Here is a 24,732-nt window from a genome sequence, read left to right as displayed (position 1 = left end):
ACAAAACCTTCAGCTTACCAAGACCAATAACAGCAACCCAAGGTGCCATATTCAGAAAGCAGATAAAAAGGTTGTCTTTTAAACACGCCTTCATGCTCCGCAGTTTATTCGCCTCACATCTTCAGCTTCCTAAACCACACTTGAACATATGTCCCCCATGCTATTGGTTCACTTCACTTTTGTATTAACATTGTTAAAATGATTGATTATTTACTCTAATAGCCTAACCTTGCAGATGTCTTAACAAAATGTCCAATACTGAAATAACTCTGGGACTTGGCCTTCTTATGCTCCAGTACAACAGATAACCTTATTTTAATAGTCTATATCCTAATTAATAGAAAGTAAAATTGCCCTTTCTGGGTAAAAATCTACATGTACTGTCTTACCCACAATTCATTCACTTCTGCCATGTAGCAAAACTTCTAATTAACCAGGGCTCTCAGGGGCCTGGTTAACTTCTACTTTCACAGCTATATTGCTGAAAACCTTAATATGGTCAACAACTCCCTAAAAAGAAGAGGCTTTGCACTTTCTGGAATTAGAGAAGAAATAGTTTTGCATGGATCAGTAAAGATAGCAATAATTGCCATAAGGCTTACTGTAATTTATGCAGAAGAAGTTTCTCAATTGCTCATAGTGGACTGTCAGATGTGAGACAGCATGCAAATGGAGCAAATCATAAAAATAATTTCTAGCCTAGGTTCTAAGAACAAAACTCTCAAAACCTTCCTTTATTGCTAAGAAATGTAGGAATAGAGAAAACAATGAAAAGTAAAAGAAGTGCATACTGTATTATTCATATTCTCTTACAGAGCTGCAACAAGCTTAATAATACAGTTTTCCAAGATTTATGTACAGCTATATCTTGGTAGGACAGAAGGTTCATAAATTGCCAGCAGTGTATTGGTGTCCTTTCATTTTAGGAACAATTAAAGTCCTGGTTGAAAGGGTATATTTTTTTCTTGTGACCACGGGTACCTTAAGCCGTGGAAATAGAGAAAAGTTTCTTGTAGTTGTTGCTTACTATACAGTTAAAAGGTAAATAAGCCATTGTCTGATTAATTTCAACACTGCAACAAAAATATATTAGGAATATTTGGAAAAGTAAAAATTATACTGAATTTATGTAGTTTGAACTTTGACAGTAATGGTAGATGCTATTCTATAATTTTTGCAAAGAATAAATACTTGCTGGCAGCTAATTGTCTAGCTGCTTTACTGAGTATACTATATATGACATTGAATATAGTATTTCAAACACTCTAAGTCATTTTCTGTCACCTTCCCAACGGCATCCAGCTCTCCAAGACACCGTTCACTTAGGTAATTTTGAACACACAGAAATACTGAAGTATCTGGGTGTTCCTGCTCTGACAGGGGGATTGGACTGGATGATCTTTCAAGGTCCCTTCCAATCTCTAACATTCTGTGATTCTGCGATTCTGTGAAGATGGCTCCCTCCATGGCGCCTTGGCATTTGGAAGGATCTTAAAATGTTTTCTAATTACTCGTATTTATCTGTACACATTAGATGTGGGATTAATCACACCTAATTTTAACCATATGAAATCATATAATGCCTAATCGAAACTAGTTGTCTAATGCAATCATCCTAGGAGAAAGATATGCACTTTCAGAGAACAGTTCATCCCTCACATTAATATAGTACATAACATGGGTTTGTGGAAAGAACAATAGGAAGGAGAAAGGATTGTGTTGGTCCGATGTCCTAACATTTCCTGACACTGACTGGTGATAGCTTTAAACCATCTCTGAGCCTTTTCTTCAGCCACGCTGTGGTCTTCTCAGAATCTCACTTTGCTCAAAGCAAGAACTTGTTTTCTTTGCCCTGGAAGTACTGGTTGTGTTCAAAAGTCTATAAACTCAGTACCTTGCTTAAGGGCTTGTGCTTTCAATGTGTCAAGACAGAAAGGTAAACTCCTCATGTGAGTGGTCTGAACTATTCTGGGTGGACTGACTGCAAGGATTCTAGACATCTCTCATGAGCACCTCAGTGAGATATCGATACGTGGTCAGAAAAGGCAGATGTCTTCAGCTCCGCAGGCTTTTATAATGGTCTGCTAATGAAGGTGAATGAGAAGATTCTGACTGCAAAAATAAGAGGAGAGCTCCACACTGTGCACCTGCCAGTGGCCTGACTACCTTTTTTTTGTTTGACCTACATTACTGAGTGACAGTAGACGTCTGTCTTTCTTTTTCTCTTAGGAAAACTCATTGCTGCTTCACCTGTTCCTCATCTTGTTTTACTTATCTTTAGGAATTATGTCTTGGAGGGATTTTCTATGCTATTCAGATCTTGACTGCTGAAGATCAGTGACTTTAACATTTGCCTGTCAATGGCAGATGTTTTTGTAATCCCATGTTCCATACTCAGAGTGCTGGACGTTACAGCCTTGACATTTGCCCTAAGATTGAGGATTTGCTATTAGTATTTCCCCAGGAAACTGACACTTGATGGACAGGCTACATAATCCATGCTTGGATACGTTTCTTAGTGAATTGATCTCCATTTCAAATTGAAGTGGGCAAAGACACAAATGTAGCAGATCACCATCTATTCCTCATGCACAGTGTATTTTAATAAAATGCAACATGCATCGCATTGTAAGTTATGAAGCATATAAATCTGCAAGATGCAGTTTGAAACTTGCTTACAAAATACCATGAATGCCTTCCACATTTCCCTAGTGTTTATTTATTTATGCAGGAAGCCTAGAAAAATATTTTGATGTATTGCATGCCATAATTTTTAACATTACTCAAAATGTTTCAAAAGATTTTTAGTGAAAGTTAACCCACATCAATCATGATCTTGACATGAAAAATTACTGCCAACCTTTAAATAAAAAGGAGAGGGAGTAAGAACTCTAATATTCCCAGCTGATGCTGAATTCTTAAAAACATGCGAAGTGTTATGCGCATACTCTGTCTACAGTAGAACTATATAAAAAGAAGCCAATCATTTATTACCATGGCAAACATAATTAAAGATCTTTTATCTTTTCAATTTATAGGATCCCAGAATGCGCACTATATATATAGTGAGAACTACATTTAGCAACTATTGTATTAGTAACTATAGTAACTCTTTCTACTCGAGATTAGCATAAATTCCAATGAATTCCCTAGGAGCTTTTCAAAGTTAGTAAAAACATACATTCAGGCTATGACTTCGTACCATATGTGGCTTCCTCCCATTGTATTTCCCCAACTAGAGTTGTACCTGTTGTCCAAATAAGATACTAGGCTAAGCAGGTTGACCTTCTTTTCTAGTATTTTCCTTACAAAGGAACAATAAGGAACTACATGTCAAGACCTGGTTGTCTCACAGGATCTGAATATATAAAACTTTATATTTTGTAAGCATAAATAGTATCGCCTCCAGCTCCGTGCCCAAAAAAATCATTATTTGACCAACAAAAATTGCATGTATCCTGTAATTTTTCTAAGAAAAGTAAACTTCATCAGAAGTCTGAAAGTTAGATCACCATGTCAAATTCCCTATATCTATGGAGAGTTTTGGTCAATATGTTGTCCTTGGGTGCAGAATTAAATATGATTCAAATGAGGAAATTCATCTTTTCTTTGTTATTATGGAAAACTTCAGCCTTGAAATATTTTAGCTGCACATTCCTCTAGACTGGATGCTTTATAAAACCTTGTTATTACAAATCCAGCTTATTTTGAAGCCTTGATCCGCAAAGCCTCTTTATATACAGATTTCTGAACTTTTTTTGCAACACATCTAAATCATATCATCTAATTTATTCAAAGTTCTGACTGTGCTTCTCAGTCTCTTACAGCTTTTCATCAAGTTGTGCAAACTATGAAATTTTATGAAAATATTGCATCTACCTGAGGATATGAAAACTGCTCTTCTACTCCATCTGACTTGTTATTGTACTCTTGCAGTGGTCAGATTCACCTATAAATGTCCTATCACACTTTTAAATCATGTAGCTGTATATCATAGGGAAATAGAGGAAGGTAATTTCCTTCTGCTCACGGTGGTAGTTTTACATGCTTAGCTTGAACTCTTACTGTCAAATGAACTAGAAGCATTTTAACTGAGCTAGTAAAAGACCTAGAAATGGCCAGTATTCTTGAAATAGCTACCCCTGGACAGGAATAAATTCTACTGTTAATTTAAGAAAAACATTTTCTAGAAAACATGAACAATGATCACAAGTAAGAAAATAAATGTAACCAAAAGCAGATGCAATTAATCAAGGAGTTATTTTATGTGATCTCTTATTACTTCCTGAAACATAAATTTAAATTTAGCATTTGTCTGCAGTAGTTGATGGGATGGCCAAGACTGAGTTTGTAACCGTGAAACTTCAACACAACCAGTGAAGTGAAAATGTTAAAGGCAAAAACCCTGTGAAGAAGAAGATGAAATCTGTGTGTACACACGTGTTTCTCCTTTACCTTGTTTCTCACCAGCAGCTGGTTCAACTCGATAACAGCTTCTTTCCAGTATCTTAAAGGACTGGCCAGCCTTACAGTTCTCTTTTTCAAAGGAAAACAAATGGCTGACAGCACAGACACTAAGAGTTCTCAATCACTCTTAGAGTTGATCTCCTTTGCTTTAGAGAATTACAAAGAATCTCATGAGTTTTAGTTTTCTCATTTGTCTGCTTTTGTGGAAGATGCTGAAAGCATCTACTGTTCTGCCTGTTTTCAGTAAATGCTTCATAATGGCAAGGAGCACTTCAGGAGAATCCATTGGCCATGTTAGATTATGTCTGACCGTTAGACTGATGCTCTGAAGGTTTTAACTCATGGGACCCTGTGCCATAATTTTTCTTCCATTTCATTTACAATATTCCTATCTTTAGCACCAGCATGAGACAGACACATATAATAGGTGTCTAAATTTGACTCTTGAGTTATTCTAATCATCATTTCCACAATTTAACATAATTTACACAATGCTATTTGTTTTAAGCACCCCGGATTCAAATTCATATGCTTAAAACCATGCACTTTCAAAAAAAGAACCAACCCACAAATGATTGAGATATGCATTATACTCAAGTACCTATCAGTGCTGTGGTTTGCCATATTTAGCAAATATAGAGTAATGCATGAGATTATATTTTTAGCAGCGGTATCCTCCATTAATCTTTTTTTCTGAATGCTGGAAACAATAATTACAAAAAACTGCTGTAAATTTGAGTTTTCCTTTCCTAGTTGTATTTTAAGTTAATTTCTACCTGTGCTTCATTCCATTTCCATTGTCTACTATCCTTGAACAGCAATTCCCAGCCTCCTTGCAGCTGTGCTCCACTTGACTGAGTCCTTAACATTCCAACTACAAATAGATGGGGACCTGGAACCCCATTTTTTCTCTGACATGTGTTTTCATGTGAACTATTAGCAACAAGTTTGCATCATTACAGCAATATTTGACAAACCTTGAGCATCTGTCTGAAATCCAGTCTCCTAAGTATAGGTCTACCAACCTTTGTCTGGGATTTCCTGGAGAGAGGTATCTTCACATATGCAATGAAGTAAGTCTGGTGTTGTTGTAAGGTAAGTCTGGTGTTTTGCAGATTGCAGGTCAAGGGAGGTGATTCTGCCCCTCTGCTCCACTGTGGTGAGACCACATCTGGAGTCCTGCATCCAGCTCTGGGGCCCTCAGTACAGGAGAGACATGGACCTGTTGGAGAAGATCCAGAGGAGGTCATCCAAATGATCAGAGGGCTGGAAAACCTCTCCTATGAGGACAGGCTGAGAGAGTTGTTGTTGTTCAGCCTGGAGAAGAGAAGGCTTCTGGGAGACCTTTTTGCAGCCTTTCATTACCTAAAAGGAGACTATAAGAAAGATGGGGACAGACTTTTTAGCAGGGCCTGTTATGACAGGACAAGGGGTAATGATTTTAAACTAGAAGAGAGGAGATTCAGGTATATGAGTAAGACATTTTTATAATGAGCATGGTAAAATACTGTAACAGATTGCCCAGAGAGGTGGGAGATGCCCCATCCCTGGAGACATTCAAGGCCAGTCTGGACGGGGCTCTGAGCAACCTGATCTAGTTGCAGATGTCCCTGCTTGTGGAGGGGGTTGGATTAGACGATCTTTCAAGGTCCCTTCCAACCCAAACTATTCTATGATTCTATGATTTTGTTGCATGCGTGTAAAACAACTGTGCAGTGCAAATACAGTTGGTCTCTCAGAAACTTCTCTGCATATTTGCAGACACCTGGTGACCCTATAAGGTTGAACTCTACTGTGCATACACAGTGGAGCTAGACAGGCTACTAGATGTCAACAAATCCCAGACGTTCACTGCAGATGTGCTGATTGGTAAGGAGTTACAGGCATTCAAGAGCTAGATTCATGTTACTACGTATATTCAGTAGCAAATAAATTCACAATGATATGATAGCATCATGACCAAAAATTATTCTGTAAAAATGAAGAATATCTGCTCATCCTTTGTAGGCAGGTTTTCATCAGGAGGACAATATGTTCCAGTCATGTGGTAACTCTGATTAAGTAAATAATAAATAAATAAACAAAACAAAAACAAGTAAACAAAGAAAAAACACCGAAGTACTGATATGTTCAATCACCTTTAGTCAGACAAGCTAATGGGGAGATGTGACAACCCGGAGTGGAAATAGCCCCACCAAGACATGTTTAATGTAAGACTTACAGATAGCACATTTTACAAGAATGTCCATCCTAAAAATACTTTTAGTCTAGAGCATTTTGGACCCCTTTGGATAGGTATAGCTTTGAAGGTGCTGAGGGTTTTGATTGTGGGGTGACAATAAAACCCTGGCAGATGTACTGTTAAGCTCCTCTCCCTCTCCTTCCTCCTTCTGCCCCTCCCTCTCCCCACTTCCCACTAAGGACAGGCGATCGGGAGAGAAAGAAGGACAGAGAGAAGAGATTTGGAAGAATTAAAAATGTTTTACTAATGCTACTGATATGAATAGAGAAGATAATACAAAATATACAAAACCAATCTTGAAAGTCCCAGCAACTGCAGAGGCGGCACCCAAAGTCCTGGATTGGACTCTGCAGCCAACCAGAGCTGGATTCAGTCTGTCACTGGGCCTGAGTTCACAGGGATGACTAGCAAGGTCCTCTCCTAATGTCGGCCATAAAGAAAAAGGGACGAGATCCTCGTGATCTCCCACTTTTGTATGAAGTATTCACGTGAATGGGATGTTAAACTCAGTTGGTCAGTTTCTTGATCACCTGTTTCTCATTGCCCCTCTCATGAGATGTCCATCCATGCTTATCAATAACTTCTCATTCCATTGCTATGTTTACCAAAACATGTATCTGGTTCTCCAGGAAAATGCAGCTAATATGAAGGCTTTAGCTGACAGGCAAATTCACTAAAAGAGAAACTTGTTTTTAACAAAACCAGGACAGAAGGACTTAACTGAGCCATATCTAGAACCATATCTAAAACATCCTGCAAGAGACTGAAATGTCACTGCTACTTTCAAGTACAGATGTGGAAGAGAAAACATCACTAATATTATTCTTACAGAACCTCATGGTAAATTTTGACTTGCATATGTGTGTATATACATATATATACTGTATACATGTATCCCGTTAATGCCAGTAGTGTTTCAGAGTTGAGACCTGCTGTGCATATCAGAGGGGAAATTTTTATTACTGGAGAAGAATTCATAGTGTCTAAAAGATAAGATTGTTTATGGTGATATTTGGTCATTGTTCACATAGCTGTATATTTAGTCTTAAATGTTCTAGTTGCAATCCTGGTGTGTATTTGCATGTTTAGCTCCTGGTGATTAAAGCAGGACATCAAGAGCAGAACTAAGCTTCTGCTCTGTGTGGGAAGCAGTATACAAAACTGTGCCCACTGAAGTCACTGAGAATATTTTCTTTGCTGGGTCAGGATTTTCTCCTATGTCTGGCTAAGTACTCAATAGATTCATTTTCAGAGACCCTATTCCCTTTCCCTTTTCTCCTGGTTAGATATTTTCAGTAAATAAGTAAAAAGATAGCTAACACAAATAAATGCATAATTTCTGTATTCTACTTCTCCCTGGCATAAAAGAAGAAAGAAAGGGTTTATTCTCCTGCCGTAGCTTTGATTCTAAAACCAATGTAAATACAGAATGAAATGTAAATCCATTGGCTTTTCATGTTGTGAATTTTACAATATTTTTAATATTGATTCAGCTATATGCTGGAAAGTGTCTTTCATTAAAAAATCCATAAGCAGTTGAGGAGGGGCTTGAGGTGATGCCTTTGTGCCTGCTGAAGTTTAAACCCATCTTGTATATCTTGTATACAGTGAGATGAAATCCAGGAGTGGGCAATGTGACGTAAACCATGTCCTTCTCTGATCTCCAAGATTTTATGACATGCTTGCCTTTACTAACTCCTTGGTTACATTTCAATTCAGTACTCCATTACTGTGTCACTGTCTTAAGTATTTTTCACTTTCCTAATGTCAAAAGCTCTTCTGTTGAGAGGACTCAACAGGAAGTGGATGCAGGGAGTATGAGCTCTGATGAGATCCTTTAATCCACCCCTAATCCCACTCAATTAAAACTCCATTGATGACAGAAAAATCATTAAGTGCTGAAGAACAGGAAAATGAGAGAAAACAACCCTGCATGAGAAATTAGATGCACAGCTTTTAGCAGGGGTGTCCTGCTCGTTCCCCACCACACCTCCTGTCTGTGCCATCCCTGGCAAGCCAAGCTCTTAACTCTTACAGCTGAGCAGGTAAAAATGTATCATCTAGTTGGCAGTTTAAGCTCCTACTGTTCAGGCAGTTATGCACAGAATACCTAACATCACACATCCACCTCTGCTGGGGAAGATGGAGGGATCTGGAGGCTTATGTGAAGTGCCCATTCAGTGACTGTTCTCATCCTTCTATAAACACATAATATTAGTAAACTCTGCATCCTCATTCTACCTAATGCACTGCTGCTTAGCTGTGCATTTCTGTAATTCATTTCACGAGAGAGATGAGAGAGATAGGAGAAAAATTACAGTAAAAATAAAAAAAAATCATTCTGTTTATGAATATGTTTTAATTGCATTCTTTCCTATTTTCTAACATAAAACACAGAGGGTATTTACTGTTCAATATCTTTACATTTAGTTTGTCCATTTTTCTTCTCTTCATCTTTTCTATTGAAGGGAAGGGGAAATGAATATTAGCAATATTTGATGGTACCTCTTCCCTTTGCACGTCCTTCTCCTCTGACACCTTCAAGTGGTTTTTAGGTCATAGAGAAACAGGAGGCACATCAGAGGATGTACAAAGAACTAAGAAGCAGCAGGTCTGAATGGTATTTTCCACTGGGAAACCTGGGAACCATATGCTGTAAATGTTGAGTACAGTTAATATGGCTTGAAGCAGCATTAAATCCAGTTACACTGCATGAATCCCCTCTTCCCAGAGTGCACACATGGGTCATGGAGCCAAAAGCAGTACAGCAACCAGCTGGAATTTGTTGATGGTTCTAGTGATGGCCAGACGAAAGCCTTTGGAAAAAGTGGGTTTGCAAGTCTATGCTGAGAATCTACAGCATTGCAGTCTTGATTTCTCATGGATTCCCAGTCCTTAATTGTTCTCTTCTTAGCCTGAAATAGCCCTATTTGGAATCTCAGATAATCTCACAGACACAAGGAGAGCATGAGGTAATTTATAAAAACTTTAGACTCAAACAATTGTAGACTACTTGAACTCATTTTGTTCCCCCTGTGTGATTTTACAGTGGAAGGGAGTGTGTAGACTTTCATCTTTCTTCACCACTAGCTTAAAAAAGGAATGGCCTGGTACTTTTCCAGGCAATCTGTGTGCACCTATAAACTGAAATGCAGCTCATAAACATTAACCATGTTGAAACAATACACTCGCTGTTTGCAATCACATTATAAACAACTTAGATGTAAGACACCATTTGTAGACTTCTGTAATGTCACTGCACAGGGAAACCCAACCTCCACACCTAAAATACAGAGTAATGACCAGCATGTATATATTTTGCCTTGCACATAAGCTTGCAACCGATATGTACAACATCCATAGGACATTGCTTTTAATATGTACTTCTTCATCAAATAGTGCTCGTATTTCACCTCTGAACAATTTTACACTCCTTTCGTGCCTCCTCTCCCCGTTTCTCTGGAATGCGCCCATTGCTGTCTACTTCAAACTGCAGATTGCCAGAACTTCTGTGCTACATGCTTAAGTGCCTTGTTCGATGTCTTGTATTGTAATTCCTATTCAGTGCCCTTAGGCATTGTAGTAGGAATAGTAACTCATGGGTCCTGACCGTTCAGATACTTTCTAGTACAAATAATACCCACTAAGGCTGGTAAGCACGTACAAGAGCAAGCTGATGATTTGTGCAACTGGCAAACAGAGGCTCAAGAGATTCTTCAGAGGTTTCATGTGATAAACTGAAGAATGTTGCCATGCTTGTATTCCCTGACATTTATTTTGATATAACAAAAAGCTTTTGAAAGATAGGCAGTTTCCAAGGATTGAAGTACCTTGCAGCTTGCTTGTAGATCTCCCTCAGACAGCTCGGAGTCGTCCTGTTCACTCCTCAGCCACCAGAGCTGTGGTCGCCTGCCAGTCGTCAGCTTCAGCTGCAAAATTACAGGGTCTGCAAATCTTCCACAACTCCTCCAAGTTCTATTCATAGAAATATACTATGATCTACTCTCTGTGGGTCTGGTGCCAGCGATAATTTTAGAGAGGACTTGGCTGTTTCTTCTGTCTCCTTTTTTGCACTGTTTTGATACAGGTAATGTAAGGTCAGAGTCAAGACCTTGCAGAACAATTTCTCTATCATGTTACACTGCAGACTTGTTGTTTTTAGCACTTAGTGCTGTTGCAGAGCTTTCCACTAGCAGACACTCTCTGTCCATTTATTTTGTGTATTGTAAAATAAAATTAAAAAAAAAAAAAAAAGACAGCTATGCTGTGGTTTTGCAGAAGAAAAGGCTACATAGTTTGATTAGCCTTATGAATCATATTCTAGACTCTGACTTATTTTTTAAGTCAGACAGAGAATTCAGTTGCACAGTCTTCCTCAGGAGTCAGAGAACACGACACTCAAATGTGCACCTGAGGTGCCAGTTCCTTTATCAGTTATATTACAGATATCCTTGTTCCCCTCCTCTCAGGTTTCCCATCTGTTGGATAGGATGAAGTTCCTGATGTAGATATGCAGATATGTAGATTCTGAGATCTATAGGTAGTCAGGCTGCTATGATCACATAAATTGTGGTCAGACTTCATCCTGTAACAAAGCCATTTGCCTATTGGTATGAGGTTACTACTGTTGATGTGTAAGATACTCACATAGTCTACCTTTTCAATAAATACAAATGCTGTCTAAAAAGATATATGTTCATCCAACTGATATCTGCTGTTCCTGGACACCAGCACCTGTTCACTGGTAACAACTCTTTTACCCTGCATTCCCCTAGGAATGTAAATTACAAGTGATACAGCCGCATATGCTATTTTGAAACTATGAATAAGGGCATTAAACCTCTAAGCAACTCCAAGCCAAACAGTACAAGATGTAGGCTTGTCAATGGCTTTGCTGTAAGTCATGCCTATGAAGTGTTCAATATGTTGCCCCAGAGAACAGTCCAGGAGTGTCTGCACCATGGGAGAGCCACAGTCTGCATCTGCCCAGCATCTACCTGGTATGCCACCACTGCTGCCCAGAGCCTTGCTTCAGCAAGCTGCAAACAAGCCTCTTCAGGTTTTCTGTCCTCTCTTCCCCACTTTGTTAACCTGCATGGAGAAAGTATTGTCTCTAATTGGGCAGCTTTTCCCACTAGCTATTGCAGTTGAGGAAAAAAGGGATTTCAAAGTGCTTGATTGGGCATGTAGTATGAGCCTACATCTAGCCCCATGTAATATGAGGTAACAGGTTGATATCTTTCTCACAGCTGTTTGGTTTTTGGGTTTTTTTAAAGCATAGTTTTTCCAGAGTCATCATTTCTACTGTCAGGCATTCGTGCCCAGTCCAAGCCAGAAAAACACCTACAAAACTGCTTGATTGTAGGAGACATGAGTCGAGGGAGAAGAGGTGTGTACTTGTGAGACAAGTACTATGGTAAATCAATAGGCTGTAGGAAAGCCAGAAAAACAGACAGAAAAATAAAATATTAATCAGAAAGTCAAAATTCCAGTCTTGTCTGGTGTCTTCATGGAAGAAACTACATATTCCAGAGACCGTTGATCAGGCACATTTGACTCTGTATTTACTGAGCTAAGGAAGACACAGACACAGCACAGCACTAGTAGTGAATGCACAGGACGATGGCAGACTACCAGCATCCCAGGTGCTTTTCTCCCCATCACTGTAGATACAAGACTGGGAGTGATCTGGAGAAAAATTGTGAGATGTTACCACTCACACTTGGAATTTTAAATGGTTTCAGCCACTCCTAAAATACACACACTTGCTGAGAATAGAAATACTGGGTCACTTTTGCCTATGTTTTGTTCTCTTCTCATGCAAAGTTAGCACCACAAACTTCACAGGCACTATAGTCGCCCAGCAGTAAGGAAGTGGGAACACAGCCTTGATCTACCACCAACATCATGAGTGATATCTATTTCTTTATACCCATCTCTTTTACAAAACTTGGCTTAATTCAGATGAAGCACAGGACCGTAACAGTGCTGTACTTGTATTTGCTGATTTCCACTAGTTTGAATTATTTGCTTTATGATATTTAACTTGAGGAGAAAACAGAAGCCCTGCGGAAAGGTTCAACTCAAAGTACTGGGAAAGATCTTGTTTCTTCAAGCCTATTTGAAAAATAAATTCCATTGAAAATGAATGTTCCTAAGTGTCCTACATAGAAAAAAAAAAAATAGTTGTAATTCAAGAGGTCACTGCCAAATGTCACTGGTTCATGTAGAAACACCCAGAACAGAGTTTCTTAGAGACTGCTAGATAGTTTCCATGCAGAGTCCCACCTGGAAGTTTTATAGAAAAAACACACACGCTAAAAATACTTATTTTGTATATTGCATAATATTATTTTGAAAATATTCATTTTGTTTGCACTTGAAATATCAGGGTTTGGTAATGTAAAACCAAAACAGATCAACAGGCTTTGGATATTTTTTTCCATATACTAACTGGAAAAGCTGTTTTCTTTTTTTATTTCTATTTTCTTCTGGAGCCCGCATTCATCTGAGAAAACTTATTCAAGTCAAAACTTTCTTGCCACAAAAGAAACATTTTTTTAAAGTAAACTCTCAGAAAATAGATTATTTTTATATTTTGTTTCTGAAAAAAATAATTATATTTACTATCAATAGGATTTTAATGGTGTCCAGCTAGTGGGGAAATAAATTAGAAGCATCTTGTCAATATGTAGTCAGGTACAAAGAATGGGGTGGGGATGAAATAATCACAAAACCATACATATATAAACCCACATTTTTTAAACAAAGAGTAGCTGCATTATTTGTTCTTATGGATTGTTGCAGCTTGCCTCTTTATGAGTTGTTGAATGACAACTTAATTTGCAAGTGGGAGAGCAAAGAGTATAATGTGATAATTTATCTCCAAATGAAGATAGAACAGTAGCATACACAAAATGAGTCAGCCCCCCTCACAGATCAATTTCTAAAAGTCTTCCAGTAAAAAGTATTTTAGTATTTACAGTTGTATCCAACTGAAATTAATTTCTCTTGTCGTCTTAATAGCCTTTTTACGTGGGAAACTAATGTACCACTTGCCAATTGATAGGGCAATATATGGGTGTGTTTAAGTTTGAGAGGAGAATGGCGTATTTTAATATGCAAGTCTAATGGTTCTATTGGGTTTTTAAGAATTGGAATTATCTATATTGTTTCCTAAAGTGAGCTTACATATTGTGGTATTCAGAGACATGTTGTGTCTTGTTAATTTTTTTTCAGTAATATAGAACAAGAACACAATAGCTTCAGTAAATCAAAATAAAATGAGTGATTAAGTACCTGATTTAATACTGTGCATTAATTTTAGTTCAGATTGTCCTTGCTTTGTTGTATAATACAATTGTATGCAAGACTACATCATTGGCATGCTACAGCACAGTGCATTATAAAAATAATCTTAAATTATCAAGACCTGAAAGGGAACAATTGTTAGGATGCAGTGTCCACATATCAAAGACAAGCCTTTAGTGAGGGTGCTCCTTGATCTCATTTAAGAGCATGTACTTCATTGCCTTGGCAATTCTTCCTTTTTTCCTAAAATCCAACCACAGTGTCATCCCTTCAGGTTTCTAGAGGCTTAGCCATTACAGCTCCTCCTGCATACTGTCAGTAACCTCTTACTTAGCAAGTTTTAAATTTTCCTGCATCTATCTCAAAACTCCAGGCATACTGTATCGCATCCTTCCAAAAGATTGAAAGCTAAAAGGAGAATTTCATTCTAAATGACTGCTTTAAAGTACTGTAGATCTACCCATGTCTCTGCAGGGTCTTGCTATCTCCATTCAAAAGATTATTCCACCTCTCCAGGCTTTTATCTTGGCTGCTAGTTGTTCATTGCTCCATCTGAAATCCGCATCTGGCTTTGGAAGCAAGGCAAACAGTTCAGAGGTAAACACACAGTGTATTGGTTATATTGGGTATAATTAAAACGAAAATGGCCAATTAAGAAGATAGCTGATGTGGTCTTTTGGAGAGCCTTGTGGCCATCTCACCACGTGGAGTTTGTTCTGTGTCTATGATTCTGCCTCCCTGTGATCCTGCTGCTGCTGCACATGGCTAATATGAGCAGGTACTAGGCACACGAAACACAGCAGTCATCAAAAAGTTTCAGCATTGCTGAAAGGGACGTGTTCTGTGCTTTTTCTAAGCCATCTAAGGCCCTTTTACTGTGGATCTCCTAAGCTGTATCTTGCCTTTTCCCAGTGCTGAAAAAGTCGATATACCAAAGCCCCTTTTTGCTGAGAGAGTGGAAGGGCTCCTCCTGAAGCCTGAAGGTCCCTTCAGCACCTTGAGAATCGTAGAATCATTTTCATTGGAAGAGACCCTCAAGACCATATTGTCCAACCATAACCTAACTCTGGCACTAAACCATGTCCCTAAGAACCTCATCTATACCTCTTTCAAACACGTCCAGGGATGGTGACTCCAGCACTTCCCTGTGCAGACTGTTCCAGGTCTTCACAAACTTTTCTGTGAATAATTTTTTCCCAATATCCAATCTAAACCTCCCCTGGTGCAACATGAGGCCATTTCCTCTTGTCCCATCACTTGCTACTTGGGAGAAGAGATCAACACCCTCCTTGCTACAATCTGCTTTCAGGTAGTTGTAGACAGCAATAAAGTCTGCCCTCAGCCTCCTTTTCTCCAGGCTAAGCAGCCCCAGTTCCTTCAGCCACTCCTCATAAGACTTGTTCTCTAGACGCCTCACCTGCTCATTGCCCTTCAGCTTGGTAAGAACTGCTGCCCTCCACTTGTCACCTCGCATGATCCTTGAGATCTTCCTCAAGATACTGCAGAAAGGCAAATGCATTGGGTTGTTCAGCAGAGAAAAGGAAGAGCTTTACCGATCCAATCTGAGCGCACGGAAAAATAAGTTAGTACACATGTGCCCAGCTCCATGTGCAGGAGAGAATTGTCAATGAGTGCCAGAAATGGCTCCAGTGACCAGCTGAGTGCAAGGCAGTGCATAAAGGTAAAAGCTGGAAATAATGGACAGTCGTGGGGGAGTAGGTAAACACTGAGCAAGGTATTGCAAAGAAAGGTATAGGGGTGACTACAGAGGAACATAGTTTGATAAACTAACTTGCAAACTAACAGATCAGGAGCTAACAGATCTGTTAGAAAACTAACAGATCAGGAGCTAATTCACATTCATCACAACTCTTCTTTGTCTGTGTATGACCACCTCACTCTGTGTCCTCTTGGCAAAGACATATTTCAAGAGCATCATAGAAAGGAGAACAAATCTGCACTCACAGAAACACATATCTTGTCACACTAGAGGAGAACATTGCTTCATGCTCTTCAGTGATCTACTTCTTATAAATGCAAGTATGTTAACACAAAACCAGTAATGACCTAGTTCAACTGTTGACTGTATTATAACAGAGATAACAATCTATACTGACCCCCACAGACTGGCAACTTAAGCTCTGAAGCATGAGGCTTCATGACCCTTGTAATTCTTTGGTAGTAAGACTACAAAACTTAAAATGTTGTTCCTGTTCTTATGGATACCTAATCCCTTTCAAATCCTCTCAAAGGGCTTACTTCAGCAATTTCCATGGCAGTGATTCCACCACTAGTTTGTTACACATCACATAAAAGTTCTTCCTCTTCTTCTGCCCACGCTTGCTGACATTGGCGCTCACTTGGTGCTTGCCAATTAAAAAAAAACAGAGGAGGAAGGTCTCTGATTTATGGAGGGAGATCTCCAGGTCCTACTGTGTTGAATTGGAGCTATGGGTTGCTGAGGCTATCTGTAAATCAGCCTTTAAGTGGAATGTCCATTGAATGATAAAATATTAAAAGCCTGTAATTAGTGCATAAATCGTAGGAAGTGCTACAGTTGAACATCATAAACTTTTAGAATTTATCCATAACTATGCATAGTTAGACATCCTTAGATGTTTCTTGCATTTTCTATTTATGTATCTATGTTTGTGTAATGATAATTATTAAAGAAATAACATCTAGCAGTGGATAGTATTGAGTCTGTTTCATGGAAGAAGCTGCATCCCTGTAAAGAAGCAGCCAATTTGGCTAATAGAAAACTCTTTCTCATTAGCTTGTTTTCAGTTCTTCTTGCTTGAGAAACTTCCTTTGTTCTTACCAATGTGACTTTGAAATGAGACTAAAGGGAAGGAAGCTGGCTTGCACAGAAAATTCCCTTACTACTCCAAGTCTTCACAGCAGAATTTTTAAAGAAGCCTGCAGGCATAGGAGCCAACAGTGTAGCTGGATGGTTTCATATAGATGCCAGGTATTCAAAATAGCATAAATTTAAAGATCATACTTTACAAACATTTAAACCACAAAACACATTACAATTTTGTGATGGATTTTACCCTAAATTAACCTTTTTATAAAACTTATCCCATATTTCCTTTGCCAAGTTGAACCTTACCTTGCCACTTTTTAGCCTTTTGAGATTCCATTGTATAATCATCTGCTATTCATGTCTCCTAATTAAAAAAACAAAGCAAAACAAAACAAAACAAAACACCTGCTAATTCAATCAGCAGACTACTTTTCTGCTCCCACATCTCTAATAAAAATATTATATATCTGATAAAGATCTTTGTATCATACTTCTTGTAACCTCCTATGCTGTTATCTTTCATAACATCTCAAGAAAAGGCTGCATGTTTCTCTCTACTGCATATGGAAAACTAAATTGGAGACTCCTATGAGTAAATACATTAACTGACCTATACTAGGGAGCAAAGGAACAAAAGAGTTAGAACTGGTTTCCCTCTTTTTCTGGCTGTTATTTATGTGTATTTTTCAGTTCTAATTTTCCTGTACTCAGTTTCCAGTAAGGTCACTCGAGATCCTTTAGAGTCTGTCTTTGTTTCTCTCATGTTTATGTATTAATCATTTTATATGACAATGGGAAATATCTGAGCAACAATAAAAGCAGATTGTAAAGCAACTGTAGTGAACATAAAGGACCAAATTCTAATCCAGTTATATTAATGAGCTGTGTACTCCTGTCCAGCAGGACTCCCTTTTAGCTCTGTATACTGCCTGGAGACTTTTGCAAGAGAATAAATGGTGTGAAGTTTCCTCTTGGTTTGTGTGAGCCTCTATAAGTGCAAGACACCTAGCAATAGAGAATAATGCCAGAGAGAACTGGCAGCACCTCAAAAGTCTCATTTGAAGAGTCCTGCGGAAGGCAGGGAACAGGCTCCATCTCATATGGCAATACTCCTGGGAAGTGACTGGCCCAGGCTAAAGCTGCCCTCCTTCTCTGGCAGTCTCTCAGGAAAACTGAAGGTAGCATGACCTGTCTCCCCAGGGACCTACCAGTCCCTCTAGGGAGCCAGGGATCTGTTGAGCAGAAGAAAGTCATACCCCAGCAGGGGTGTCTGCATCCTCTCTCCTAAACTGTAAGCTGAAATCCATCAGTCATTTTATATGTGTCATACACAGAGCTCTAGCCTACAGCATTTGAATAAACAGCATGATACTGGTTTTGTATTATTTTTCTTTCATCTACTAAATAGTCTCTCTTATGCATTCCAATACTACAGTAATGGGCTCTGGATAATAACTTAAACTGAGTTAGTCTTTAACCATATTGCAGTGTTTGTCCTTACAATACCGCAGCACTGTGGCATTTTACAGCAAAACATGAGGAAAAAAGTGATAATGAACAAATACGGTTGCATCATGTTGGGAAACAATAGGCTAAATGCCAATCTTCAAGCATTTCTCAGTGATATCCTTGTGTTTATACTATTAGTTCAATCAACATCACTCTGCTTCGTACTAAAATAATAACAAGAACAGAACCATTTGTTCAGCCTGACTGCTGGAAAAGGAAAATGACGTTGTGTGTAGAACTGCAGGAAATTATGTTGACCGATAACAAATATAATTATTTCTGAATTATTATGATTGTGTCACAATCATTCCAGGAATGCAAAAGATTTTTTTCTTCCCACTCCTCCCTTCCCCCCTACAGCACAACTCCTTATCTTCCCTCTTTGTTCTTACCTTCTGCAGCAGTTGCAACACTGGCACTGTGCCCCAGCACATGAAAGCTATAGTATTGTTGATTATCAGAGTTTTTGCCTGGAATAAGATGGATGCAGAAACACTCTGTTTAACAAAGGCCCCGCTTTATCTTTGACCAGTCTTCTTTCCCCTGGTCTTCGAAGATTCAGTTGGGCATATTGTGTCATGGGGCAGCATAAAGAGTAGCTAATTTCTAAGAGGGTTTACAGGCTGCAGAAACAGTTCCATTTTAAGAAACAATACATATCAAACAGAAAAATATGTCAGATGTCACTGTAAAAAGGTTAGTGATTCAGGGCTGAGGTGTTAGTTGCTTGGAAGAAAAGGTTCATAAAATGGATTCTAAGAGGAACAGAGTAAAATAAGGATCAAGGATTGAAGGAGGCCCCAAAATTGGTAAGATATTGAAGGAGATTATATCTGATGAGGTACATTATAGAGCAACTGAAGAGAAAGGAGATGGATTGTGAAAATTAGACCTAGATGAGGAGAAAAGTACTGAAAAAAAGTACTAAATTAGAATTGATTGACAACAGCCTGTTAAATAATATTGGAAAAGGTTACTTGAAATGGAGGAATCGTTCAGCTGCTGAATTCTGGGTTTGCGTTAATTAAACCATAGCAACCATTTGGATAGGAAGCTAACATCACCTGCCTCCACCCCAGCTGTGTCTGGGGGGAAAAAAGGTGGCAGCTTGAGTTGTTAAAACCTATAGGCTATAGTATGGAAATCCCCCATCCTACTGCATTCAAACAAGCTTTTAGCAGCACCTAGAAAAGCTACCAGAACCTAGGAAATACCGAAAGGTGCAGAAGTATCCAAAAAACATTGCTAAGCTTTTGATACATTCATCTGCAGTGGCTAAGCAGCAACAGAAAAGGCAGGTTTACAGAGAATAATTACAGAGTATGTCAAAGCAAAGCACCAACTTCTGTACGGAAAGATCATTAGTCAGTAACAGAGGCCAATGTCCCATGACGTGACAGTTCTAGTAGTCCCCAGCCACCCTTTTACTGGGCTATGAGCCATAAGAGCTGGAGGATGGGAGGCAGATTTGTTTATTCGATTGCTGTGCTGCGGAAGGCTGGCGATGAGCTGCTGGCACTACAGGTCGGTCACTCAGAGCCGTGAAAAGTCTGAAACAAGCAGTCATGACTGTCTGCCTCACACAATGTAACCAGTCACATCTCATCAGAGATGTCTAATGTCCTAATGATGTCTGAAGATCTTATTGACTGTGCACAAGTGAAAAGACTGTTTCAGACAAGGAGACTTTGTCCCAAGCCCTAGCTCTGGACTACGCCTACTTAAAGAGTGTTTAAACAAACTCAAGCTAATTGTAGAAGACTGCTGTTTTGGAGAAGGCTGTGTTTATCCCAGACACTTGGCTGCCATGTCTATGTCTCTTCTTTGACTGTCGGGATCTGTAAGCCCTGGATCATAGTAGCTGCTTCTAGTCAGGCTTTTCAACTTGGTGAATCTCTGGTGGAGACAAAGCATGATGCACAAGTCCAGCCACTGGCTCTTTGAGCCACCCTGCTCTTCGTGGAAACATTACAAATTTCTAGATTTGTGTGGAATGTAAATGTGCTTTGTAATAACTAGCCCAGAAGGTTACGTCCTACAAAACTCCCATGTCCTACCCTTCAGACTGGCATGTGGAAGAGAAGTAACCATGGTCTGATCCTCCCTTTCACACACCAAACAGAGTAGTGGAATAACACAGACACATGTATAGCGTTATTATCCAAATCCATGAGGCCTCTGACCAGGCTTCACTTCCATTCCTACAGTTATAATGCTTCAGCTCCAAATGTCTGGGCAACCTCCTGCTTTTGCTACCTTTATATAGATACATGGCAGATCTACTTTTTTTTCCCTGCCTTGATAACAGAGTGAAGCCTACAAACCTGTCCCCAGTTTTCCCTGCTGCTGTGATCCTTTGGGGTACATTTTAGAATGGAAATATCCTACACTACATGAGATGAACATGGCACCTGCAGTGTGTATAAGCTATTAGAAATTATGAAACATTCTGAAACATCTATAGCCTTTTACTCCAAAAAGGGACGTATTAAAACTATCTTAGCTGAAACCTGCCGGAGAAGAAATAATCACAGGGCCTTATATAGGGAAACTGCTTGTAAGCAACATTCAAGGAGATGGGTGTCTACCTCCTCAAATAACAATGTGTTAAGATAATGGAAGTGGAAAAGAAGAAATTCAAGACATCCAAAATCTGGAAGCTTATCTTGGTAGATAAACTACTGTTACTAGCTACCTATTAAGCCAGCTAATGTTTAATTTCACTAACCTTGAGTGAAGGCCTGTGTAAGAGGTACAATCAGAAAATAGACACAAAGGAAGAGATAAGGAAAAATGTAAAAAGATTATCAAGGAGAAAGGCTAGTAAAGGATTTTGTCTGCTAAAAAAATAGAATGATGTACTTAATGGGGAGAATCAGACATAAAAGAAAGGATACTAGAACACACTAAAGACAAGAGATCTGAGCTTTACAAACTGCACTATGCAAAAGAACTCATTAATATATATTTAAGCATAAATATATGTACACATATATGCATTTTGTGGAGATATGAAAAGCTTTATATCTTGAATCACATTCTAATTGTACTTTTCCTTTCTGAAATCTACATGCTTTGATGTTGGCAATGGGATTACACTATTTGAGTTCTGTCTATTTATCTATACTGCATAAAACTGTATTAGATATATATTAAGTTATATCCAAGGCTTTGATACATGTGAATACTTCATCTTTTAAATTATTACCATTCCTTTTTGCTCATTGAGAGCCTCATCACAGCTACCTGCCTCTAAGAGACCTGATTTATTCAAAACACCTTTATGCTTTATATTGATGTCCCAGGCAATTCAAAAGGGCTAAAGTGGGCCATCTGCCTGTGAGCACTGGGCGGTAGTTAGCTGAAAAGAGCAAAGAACATAAAGAAACATTGTTCTAGACCCCATCAGAAGACCGAAGTACAGGAGTGGGAAGAGACTGGTCCAGGCTTCCTTTCTCAGCTATGAAACGCAGTGAGGAAGCAGCCAGGGCTGCATTGTTGGCTAGTAAGGAAAGCCCTGGGCTACTGAAGCAGGTTTTGACAGATCAGCAGATCTCTAAAGCAGATCATGAGCTCAGTCAGTTTCTGAGCTCTCTTCAGCAGGCCTAGATTTAGTATTTCCTACTACCTAGATATTGCTAAAGACCTAAGGATCCCACTGGTTAGTGGAAAACACTATTGCACCATAGCATTACAAGCATAACCATATAAGCAGTTAAACATCTTAGGGTTCATTTGCTAGGTGAGTTTTAACCTGGATTAATTCCTTGATCTGGTTCAAAACCCAGCACAAGCACCCATGCTGACAGCAGAGGGAAGCAAGGGCATGGAGTGGGAATGAGCAGTCTAGTGAGGAACAACTTCTGCTGGCTTTGCTGGTTCATACTGCATGTGAAATTCTGGTCCCAGCGGTCATCTGGGAGTGTCATGCAGACAGGTTATAAGAAACCACTTCTGTTATTATATTGCTGCATACAACCAGAGCCATATGTGCATATCAGGGCTTTATAAATAATGCATTCTTTGAATCTTGTTACCAAAACAAACAGCCCATCGTTAAAACACCCTGCCAGCACCTATCTCTTGTTTCCACTAAAAATATTCCTTGGACTTTCAAGTTGCAACTGTCAGCCTCATAAAGGCAAAGGCCTTAGACAACTCATTAAGAAAAAAAACTTAGTGGAAACTTCAGGGTAAAACATGCTTTAAAGCCCCACCTGTTCAAATCAGACTTTTCTTATATTTCTGTGTGTTTTAATATTAGCCCACTGGCTAATAATAACTTCCTGCGTGCTTATTAGAAGATGGATGTGTTTTATTTGCCTGTTTAAGTCACAGAAATCTGCCCTATTTCAACCACATATGAAGATAAAATGTATTGGTTGGTGAGGTATGAACAGGTTGCAGCAAGGGCACACTCTGCTGGGATGAGACATTTATTCTTTCTGTAAGGGGATATATCCAGCACCTTCCAAGTTTCCACAGGTGCTTATGTTGTAATGAAGACAGATATTTCAATTTCTCCAAGTTTTAAAGAGGGAAAAATAGAAGTATTATGGTTAAAGACCATTTCTGGCATTTGTGTATTAGTTTTGGACAAAACCCTTAAGTCCTTGCTTGGAGCTAAATCATCATAAATGGATACACCTGTGGAGGGGGAGAGGGGAGAAATAAAATCAACAACAACCACCAGCTTATTTAAATAGAACACTGGTCACAGAAAGAAAGGGCAGGGATGAAGGTAAGACCACTCATCATCCTTCTTTTCCCTGAAGCACAACACATTGTGAAGCCTTGGGGGTAGCCACCCAAATTACCTCTGACAGTAGCCAACCCTCTGTACAGAGGAACTGAGTGTGATGGAGGAGTCTCTCCCTTTCTCATTGCCACCTCTGCAGGTGTACAAGGTCTCCTCCTCCTCTGGTATGCATAGTAGCAATTTGAATTAGCTCCTATGTTACAGAGCCAGAGACCCCAGATCAGTCATAGCAGCTTTCTTACTGTTTATTTATATTGTAGTATAAATAGTGGTGCCTCTTTGCTCAAGGTATTTATATGGCCCCTATCACTACCGTGCCAGAGTTCCCCCCAGTCTTAAATGTGCTTATTCTCACAACAGCACTGAGGGCAGTGCTATTACCCCATCCTGGAGGTAGGAAGCCAGGATACAGGACCATTAAGTACTGGATAAAGACAAGCGAACACCTGAATTCCACTGATTCCAGTAGCATTTAGACATCTAAACAGAACTGAGTGTCCAGGCCTAAAGAGTCAGCCCACCACCCTTTGGTAAGTGATGGAGCAGGGAATTGAAGCCAGCTTTCACAACCCAGTCACATCTTTTTTCTTTTTTTTTTTCCATGAGGGATGTGTCTGGTGAAACGTGGGATTCGCACTGCATAACAAAGATGCTACCTGCCCTGAGTGGTAAATATTATGGTCCCTTATTGTTGTGTAGATGATTTTCAGAGATTAAAGTAGAAGAACAGCAAGGTAATGTAAAAAAAAAAAAAAAAATTAATTGTGGAGTTAAAAGTTAATCACTTCCTCCCACAGCCTCAGAAATGTCTTTCTAAAGTTACACCTCCTAGAGAGAACTTTTCCTTGGTGGGCATCCTGGTTGGAGAGTCACATATGAGTGATGGAGTTTTCCTGCTGTGCTGTGGGTTTTCCTGCTTAAGATAGTCTGTGCTTCTGAATTTTTCCTGCCTAATGATTACAGGGTTTGGTCTTTTAATTGGTTTCTGTGTATTAATTGGATCTGAAAAGCTAAGGTATTTATCTTTGTAAAGCAGTTCTGAATGCTGAATAACCAACTATTTTTCATAAGGAGTTTTACTATATAGCTTGAAAAGGAATGTACATTTATACAATATAACAGCTCCAAAAAAGATGAGATTTATCTTAGCAACTGGTGAAGTCTCTCTAGGATTCATCCCCAGCCTATCAGTCAGTGTATCAGTCTTCTAAGCCTGAAATGCAATAAAACATACTCTTTTATAAATTATAAAAGTTTTATTTTGTGAGAGAAGTGAGGAATTCCTTCCACTGAGAGGTTTTGTGCCTTAATGGATATTAATAATTTACCTTATTACCTAATCAGGATTGTCTCCAAATTCTAAGGCATGTCTTCAAGCATAAACGAGCAAGGGCAGACTAGGGTAACAAGGCTAGGACAATCTCTAAACCCAAATAAATATCTTACCAAGAAACAGCAGAACCTTAACAATTGCCAAGCCAGCAGGACAGCTGGAATCTTCGGGAGTTCACCCTTTATGGCCCAGGAAAAATACATTGTTAAGCAATTTTGTTGTTCCTACCAGCAGACCTTGAAGTGGAAATTAACAAGTGGTGGTATTCTCTCACACCCAATCCCCTGTACATTTGCATTCAT

General features: G+C 39.1%; 1 protein-coding gene across 3 annotated transcripts in view; it reads right to left on the bottom strand.

Annotated features, from left to right (window-relative positions):
* The window catches only part of LOC309439178 (uncharacterized protein), an 85,571-nt gene extending 74,925 nt beyond the window's left edge, over positions 1 to 10,646 (bottom strand). For all 3 annotated transcript variants that reach the window (XM_082051371.1, XM_082051372.1, XM_082051370.1), the window contains exons 1-2: positions 10,540 to 10,646; positions 5,493 to 5,689 (exon numbers count right to left, since the gene is read on the bottom strand). In XM_082051371.1, coding sequence (XP_081907497.1) covers positions 5,493 to 5,652 — 160 coding nt within the window. In that variant the 5' untranslated portion in view covers positions 5,653 to 5,689; positions 10,540 to 10,646. The remainder of the gene's footprint in view (positions 1 to 5,492; positions 5,690 to 10,539) is intronic.
* Between the last annotated feature and the right edge of the window lie 14,086 nt (positions 10,647 to 24,732).

The sequence above is a fragment of the Streptopelia decaocto genome (assembly GCF_964273445.1).
Source record: "Streptopelia decaocto genome assembly, chromosome: 4".
Lineage (NCBI taxonomy): Eukaryota > Metazoa > Chordata > Aves > Columbiformes > Columbidae > Streptopelia > Streptopelia decaocto.
The sequence above is the reverse complement of the archived record's forward strand: the minus strand, read 5'-3'. Positions and strand labels throughout refer to the sequence as shown.